Source organism: Drosophila bipectinata, chromosome 3L, assembly GCF_030179905.1.
Source record: "Drosophila bipectinata strain 14024-0381.07 chromosome 3L, DbipHiC1v2, whole genome shotgun sequence".
Taxonomy (NCBI): Eukaryota; Metazoa; Arthropoda; class Insecta; order Diptera; family Drosophilidae; genus Drosophila; species Drosophila bipectinata.
Window position 1 is genome coordinate 15257828 of NC_091738.1, and position 7255 is coordinate 15265082.

General features: G+C 40.3%; 5 protein-coding genes across 6 annotated transcripts; 3 read left to right on the plus strand and 2 right to left on the minus strand.

Moving 5' to 3' along the window:
• Positions 1-6: 6 nt before the first annotated feature.
• LOC108133530 (uncharacterized) lies at positions 7-1562 on the minus strand. Its single transcript, XM_017253497.3, has 4 exons — positions 1317-1562; positions 1050-1260; positions 903-996; positions 7-848 (listed from the first exon to the last, which is right to left on the minus strand). The coding sequence occupies exons 1-4, from the start codon at positions 1498-1500 to the stop codon at positions 699-701; spliced, it is 639 nt and encodes a 212-aa protein (XP_017108986.2). The 5' UTR covers positions 1501-1562; the 3' UTR covers positions 7-698.
• Positions 1563-1932: 370 nt separating this feature from the next.
• Dronc (Death regulator Nedd2-like caspase) lies at positions 1933-4126 on the plus strand. Its single transcript, XM_017253495.3, has 2 exons — positions 1933-2778; positions 2829-4126. Exons 1-2 carry the CDS (start codon positions 2329-2331, stop codon positions 3735-3737), a joined length of 1359 nt encoding a protein of 452 aa, XP_017108984.2. The 5' UTR covers positions 1933-2328; the 3' UTR covers positions 3738-4126.
• Positions 4127-4148: 22 nt separating this feature from the next.
• On the minus strand, positions 4149-5534 carry LOC108133529 (U5 small nuclear ribonucleoprotein TSSC4). The gene is made up of 3 exons (XM_017253496.3): positions 5392-5534; positions 4674-5012; positions 4149-4612 (listed from the first exon to the last, which is right to left on the minus strand). Exons 2-3 carry the CDS (start codon positions 4992-4994, stop codon positions 4220-4222), a joined length of 714 nt encoding a protein of 237 aa, XP_017108985.2. The 5' UTR covers positions 4995-5012; positions 5392-5534; the 3' UTR covers positions 4149-4219.
• Positions 5316-6215, plus strand: LOC108133312 (small integral membrane protein 13). 2 transcript variants are annotated; one of them, XM_017253173.3, is made up of 3 exons: positions 5316-5370; positions 5847-5955; positions 6058-6215. In XM_017253173.3, exons 2-3 carry the CDS (start codon positions 5877-5879, stop codon positions 6213-6215), a joined length of 237 nt encoding a protein of 78 aa, XP_017108662.1. In that variant the 5' UTR covers positions 5316-5370; positions 5847-5876. The 2 variants fall into 2 exon arrangements, with proteins under 2 accessions (XP_017108662.1, XP_070135815.1); XM_070279714.1 differs by lacking the exon at positions 5316-5370 and having other exon boundaries at positions 5647-5955.
• A 42-nt stretch (positions 6216-6257) lies between these two features.
• vnc (GNAT family N-acetyltransferase vnc) lies at positions 6258-6982 on the plus strand. The gene has a single exon (XM_017253160.2). The coding sequence runs from the start codon at positions 6258-6260 to the stop codon at positions 6855-6857; it is 600 nt and encodes a 199-aa protein (XP_017108649.1). The 3' UTR covers positions 6858-6982.
• Positions 6983-7255: the final 273 nt, after the last annotated feature.

Consider the following 7255-nt stretch of genomic DNA (forward strand, 5'->3'; position numbering starts at 1 on the left):
TATTTGTATTCGAATTTGTATATGTAACTCTGATTGTATGTATGTATAATCATCTTCGGTTATTTTAACGTATAAGTGTGACATCCTAGACCCTGATAAAGCCTAAATGATAAATTGCTAACGCAAAATGAAGCCAACTCTGTCTCTTGTGATTCTATTGTGATGCTGCGGAAGTCAAGCAGCACTCAACTGTTTTAATGCCTCTTAAAGTTTAAAACAAAGCTAGTCAAAGCAAAACCAAAACTAAACTACCAATCTCTATTCCTAGTCTATGCAATGCAAATTGGCAACAAATAAACTATTGAAACAATCATGCACAATAAACGTTATGCAAATGAGAGAATCCAAGGCCAATACCCTATAACTTTTTCTTATACTCGTACTTACACTACTTGAAGTAATTGTGTACTAAAGGAATTCTAGATTTTTAATGTACTTCAACTGTTTATATATAGAAGGTACTTAATTATGAATGTAATTATCAAATATAAATACGTACAAAGGTTTAGGGCATTCGGCATAGAAGTAATACTTATGTGTAAGCCGTGGGATCGATAATTGATGATTGATGGAGCAACAAAGTGCTAAATGAAAAGTGCAAATGCATGTGACAGAGTACGTATATAAAACAAAAATTGAATTTAAATGTTTAATAAATGTGTGGAAATGAACCAATGGCATATTCTTTATTTTATTCGCTACGTCTGGTCTCTGTCCAGGAAAAGAGGGTCCCTGCTGCACTTTTCCGGATGCGCTATAAAGTTGAATTCTTGCTGATGGTATAGGCTTTGTCCCATGCTCCGGGCTACATCATCGGATTCGTCGGTATTGGCCTCAGCTATTAGGAGCTATGAAGAAGGATGAGTAAATAAACGTTCTAGACTTTCAGGATAGAATGTCACCTCTATTTCCTTGGAAAGGAAAGCCTTGGTGGCATCACTCAGTTCCTTTTGGGGCAGACCCATCAGCGCATTGTCCAGAAATTTGTAGGCTTGCCTGTGGAAAAAGGTTTGTTAGATATGACAAAGGATATCGTTTATGCTACATACTTCAGATCGATGCCATTTAAGCTTTTAGGCTTTGGCTGCTTCTCATTTTGTATTATGGAATTTACCACAGCAGCAGCTTCGAATTCGCAAAGGTCCGATAGCCCTGCTGCCTTTAAAAGTTCCAGCCACTCGGTGATATTGTTCAGGCTGACAGAGTCGCACTCCAGCTTAACTGAGTCTTCTGCTTCGGGACAGGTCTTAGCTATATAAGCTGTGAATAATGAAATATTAAAAACGAGCTTTTCAAAAGAAACAATAATAGCTTACAAAAAGCGGCATCGGTATAGTCCACATTTTGATATTGAGCAGCTTCCTTAAGGATTCCCTGGGAAAAGCCATTTGCCTTCAAGTATCTTAGTACTCTAAGCTTAACGAGCCTTGTTAGCTGAGTGCCCTTGTTTGTTGTTTTTTCCACTGGTTGATTTAGTTCTGCTTTTAATTCGTCTTCCATGTTATATGTCTGAAATCTCAAAGTTTGCAAAATAACAATTTAAAACAAAATCATCTGTTGCTCTCGAACTGCCAACTTGTTTAAATTTTTCTTTTGGTATTTTATAGATAATCTTTTATATCAGATATATATTTTTGAAACTGCTAAGACATATTAATTATGAATATGCAACGTTATATTTTAAATGAATAATTTACAAAATTTATATTTAAAATTATATTTTAATTTAATATTTAAAGCTGAGAGAGAAGGGATAACTTTTGAATTTATTCTTTAGTTTAACTCTTACATTTTCAAAATAATGTTCTGCCAGTATAAATACGCTTTTTTGAAAAACAGTTTTTTGAAAATCATGTATAAATGGGTATTTTTGAGGTTTTTGAAATACGGCAATACTGCTAGTCATTCGCGGTCACAGTGGTCCACGGTCACACCTAGATTAGAATCGAGAGAGAACGGACGCGCGCCTGTTGGCTGCGAGAAAGAGAGCACAAATCCTTTTGTTTCAAAAGAAATCTTATTCAAAATCCTATTATCCTTAATTTGGAATAGCAGGTGAATAACACCAGCTAGTTAATTTGCTTTTGGAAAAATAAGGATCAACGCCACTGCCACTGCCACTGCCACTGCTGACTCCCCAAGACGACAAGAACGAGAAGCGACAACAAAGCGGGAACAAAGAAAGTCGCAGTAGCTCCAAAGCCAACTTTTAGTCACGGAACAACCTTGAGTGACTCACTGCCAATATCACTGCCAATTGGAGACTGAGCACTGCCAACGTCGTCATCCTTCGAGTTACAAATAAGCATAAAATAAATCGTCACAAAGATGCAGCCACCGAATAAAGAAATTGGAATGCTGGAGAAGCATCGAAATCACATCAGTAAGAACCTGGATAAGCTGGTGAGAGCGACAAACTACTCCAAGATCGCGAATGAGTGCGTTCGGGTGGGAATTATCTCATCCCAGATGCGAGGCTTCATTGAGGATGTTAAGGAACGTTTCAACATGCCACCGGAGGAGGTTCTCTACACCCAGCACTGCAATCTCTTCGAGAAGATCACTCACCGGGGTCCCCAGGCCTACAACCAGCTCATACAGGCTCTGCGCAACGTCAACTATGTACAAGCTGCAGAATTGCTCGAATCAGTGGACGAAACCGGCACCCCCTTTATTTCGATTAAGAAGCAATCATCGACTCGCAACCAAAAGTCGACGGACATTGTGGATACGCCGTCATCATCGCAAGGGGACGTGGACGGGCCAGTCGTTAGCAAAGTAAGATACTTGAAATTTTTGAATTTCAAATATAACTCTTACTTTTTCAGATTTATGGAAATCCCAGTGCACCACTGACGCCGCACACTGACCCAGTGAACCTGGATTCACTCGAGGTTATAAAGTCGGACAGGATTCACACGGACGAAGTGGTGGGCACCTACAAGATGCAATCCCGGTACAACCGAGGCGTACTACTCATGGTGAACATCATCGACTTTCAGGATCCCAAGAGAAGGCGCAATGGAGCTGACCTGGATAGCGACTCGCTGATCTACCTGTTCCGCGAAATGGGATTCACCATATTCGCGTTCGGGAATGTGGATCAGAAGGAGTTCTTCGACATACTGAACAAGGTCACATCCTCCTCATACGCCCGGGATACAGAGTGCTTTGTAATGGTTCTAATGACACATGGCAATCGAGTGGATGAGGTGGACAAAGTCGAGTTTCACGACGGATCTGTAGTGGATACGCAAAAGATCAAAAACCACTTCCAGGCGCACATCAGCCCAAATCTGGTGAACAAGCCCAAGGTGCTAATCTTTCCGTTCTGTCGCGGAAATCAGCCAGATTTGGGGCAGCCTAAGAACCAGTACGACTCAATAGCACACCAAGAAATAATGATGCCTAAGGAGCAGTCCATGGAGGAGACAGAGGGGATGTCGTCCATTTACGAAAATGTCGCAACTTTCAAGGATACCTTAGTGTGCCACGCGAGTACGGGTGGATACGTGACTCTTAGGGATTCTAAATCGGGAAGTTGGTATATCCAGACGTTTTGCCGCACGATGGCCAAACACGCTCACAACCTGAACCTTGAGGAAATTCTGAAAATCACAAGTGCCTCCGTGGGCAACATGCGCGCCCGGAATGGCTCTATGCAGACGGGTTCCTTTGACAATATCGGATTCAACCATAAGCTCTTTTTTAATCCAGGTTTCTATTTGGAGGAGTAGCCGCAGCCACTGCCCATAATGAAAGCATTCCCGACTGAATCTTTGCATTTATTACAGCATTTATGTATGTTTCGTCGTATTTATATCTGTTCTTTAGATTATGTGTTTTGTGCTCGCGTGCTATATATTCATACTTTATAGTTATACTCATCGAATTATTCAAGGTCCAAGTGCTAATATTTTTGAAAACATTTTTATGTAATACCATTTGTCTCTCTTGTGATAGAATCAGTAATCAAAAACATGCCATTTCAAACAAAGTGCAAGCATTATTTTTGTAGTTGAAATCGAAATATTGTATAATTAAACAGTATATGGCAGACTTCCAGTACAATTTAAGAGATTACTTTTTAAATCACAAAAATAAACATCACACTTTTGTGAGCAAATTCCCCCAATTTTTAAAAAGTGTTTTGTTTTTCAAATCTATTTACATAAGAAACTAGTTCTTAAGCCTAAAATTTAAAGCCTAATGATGTAATCTACTCATCTATTTCATCTTCCTCATCCAAATGGGATAGTTGCAATGTCCCAGAGGCACGACTCTGGTTTCCTTTGGGCTTCGATTTCTTTTGTGGTCGCGATTTTTGGCCAATTACGTACTCCGGCATTACTAGTTTGGAGCCTCTCAACTGGGGTTTGTCCAACTCTACGTCCTGGACCTCTTCCTGCTCAAGTTTTTTGAGATTTCGGTTCAGTTTGCTGGTCTTCTTGAACTCGATTTTGCCCTTAGTGTCTGGGGATTCATCTTCTTCCATACCGGCTTCTTTCTTGGCGTCCATTTCGCGAAGAAAAGATAGAGCCGCTGCCGAGTTGCTCTGATCGGAGATATCCACATCTTCCAGAGAGTACTTCTTCCATTTGTGGGGATTGATCTAAAAACGAAATATATTTCAAAGTTAAAGGCTTTTAGGACTGCTTTAGGCCAATCCTTACCTGATAATCGGGTGTTCTCCTGGGCTTTAAGCAGCGACCGATAGGCAGTTCCGGTTTCTTGAAAATGCTCTCTTTACCGCGCATTTTCCGCAGTCTACCATTCTCCGGATCGAGGCCGGTATCAATGCTGCGACCATGGCGATAGTTCATCACCTGTCTGGACCCGGATCCGGGCCTGTTTCCGGAATTACTTCCTCTTTCGAGAGCGCTGACCGAGTACGATTTGGCCTTGCTCTGGTCCAATGCCGTGCCCTTCAATTCTTTACTGGCATCATCCAGGCAGGCGAATAGAGCATCGCGTTTAGCTGAGAATTCTTGCATTTTCTTGTTTAATCAATTCTGAAATAGCATTTGTTTTCAATTTATTAAAATATATTTCAGTTGGTCAACAATAATATGAATTGGGGCTGCCAACTTGATTTTGATATTATTTTCATTAATAAAAAATCTAGAAAAATATAAAACTCATTTTTTTTTAAATTAGTCATAATTAATTTTATTTATTGTGTAATATTATTTATTCGTTTATAGTTTTTATTCAATTTATATTCTTATTAAAAATTTATTTTATGAATCTTACATTGTGGTATATTTTGGTATAAATCTCATTTCAATCAACGGTCATACTTATTCCCGGTGTAAAAAAAGTGTGCAAGAAGTGTGCTCTCCGCGAATATAAATAAAATAACAAAGCCAGGTGGATATAAAAATAACTAACCAAATTGCGGGACTAATTATAAATGCAGCTTTAGTATAAAGACTATAAGGGCTTCGGTTACGTCAAAAAATCAGTGCCATAAAAGTGCAAAGTGGGATTTCTAACCCCATGTGGTTTTTGGTGGCAACAAACTTTGCAAGTGAAACTAAGGATTTTCCTCATAAAGTTGTCAAGGCTGGCAGCCAAGTTAATTCTATAATGTTATTCATAACAAGTTACTTAGCTTTTTGTAATCATTCTTATTTATCAACTGGAACTACATAGAAATAGTGTCAGCCCTGGTATTTGTAGTGTTGTAAAGCGTCCATTCTGACTCAAGCCAGCCAGCTGTTTTCTATTGTGATAGTCATAGAACCTAAAAACAGCAATATTATTTTTGTATTTTGGATAAAACATCAAGTTATAATTAAAAGTACCATTATTAAATTATAGTTTTATTATCATTTGTGCGACAGGATTTATATGCTTTGAAATTAGATGTTAGAATGTCCCTGCAAACGGGCCTGGTTTTCATTTTCACGATTTTAGCCTCTGTTAGTATCGTTGCGGCTATCATTTTGTTGGGTAAGCAGGCACCTGCAGAGACGGTTTCAGCCACTTGGTGGAATGCAAATTGCCATACTCTGAGTTATCACTCTTCCTAATTCGTTTAATTTTATTTTTCAGGCTGGTTTTTGATTTGGAAGGCATTTCTTTCTAAATTTCGTCTGGTGCGGGAGCTATTGGGCCAAGAGGAGCCGGAGGAGCAACAGCCACTCGTTTGGGATCATCAACTGGAACAACAGCAGCATCAGGCCCGAGCAAGGAAAGCTCGCCGTGATTAGGAAACACTAACAAATACAACTGAGACCACATCGCCCATCAAAATGAATATCCGTTGCGCTAAGCCCGAGGATCTGATGACCATGCAGCACTGCAATCTGCTTTGCTTGCCAGAGAACTACCAGATGAAATACTATTTCTACCACGGTCTCACCTGGCCGCAGCTAAGCTACGTGGCGGAAGATGACAAGGGCAGCATCGTGGGCTATGTCTTGGCCAAAATGGAGGAACCGGAGCCGAATGAGGAAAGCAGGCACGGCCACATTACCTCGCTGGCGGTGAAGCGTTCCTATCGTCGCCTGGGTCTGGCCCAAAAGCTGATGAATCAGGCCTCCCAAGCCATGGTGGAGTGCTTCAACGCTCAGTATGTGTCACTGCATGTACGGAAAAGCAATCGGGCTGCGTTGAATCTATACACCAACTCCCTGAAGTTCAAGATCATTGAGGTGGAGCCGAAATATTATGCGGATGGCGAAGATGCTTATGCCATGCGTCGCGATCTTAGCGAGTTTGCCAGCGAGGATCGGATCAAGTCGAAAAATGCCGGCGATGAAGAGACGTCTGGTGGCGATAAGGGCTCCCACAGATCCGGTGGCCATGGACACTCCCACAACCATAGCGGGCACGATGGTCATTGTTGCTGAACAACTCAATTTCTACACACGCTGGCGGCATGTGTTTCGATGGTTTTTTTGCATTTTTATGCACTAGGGTTTTGTAATTAATTAACATTTAAATTACGATTAAACAGAAGATAATGACAAAGAAAGTTTTGTATTAAGATTGTGGGGCTTAAAAGAGTAATGTATTATTTTCTAGCCCAAAATTTCCACACCTTAAAATGTACCTTTAAAAAAATTCAACTTCTTATGTGAAAAGTTTTTTGGCCCAAAAGTTGTCGAAGCAGAAAAAGGATGTGTTGACTTTCGCGCCAACTTTTGGGTTCAATTTGTTTAGTTGATAACGGGTAGAATTTAATCAGCGTAGGAGGCGCCTAAATGGGCAACTTTTTATGGCAAATAGAAACTGTTACCACTATGGA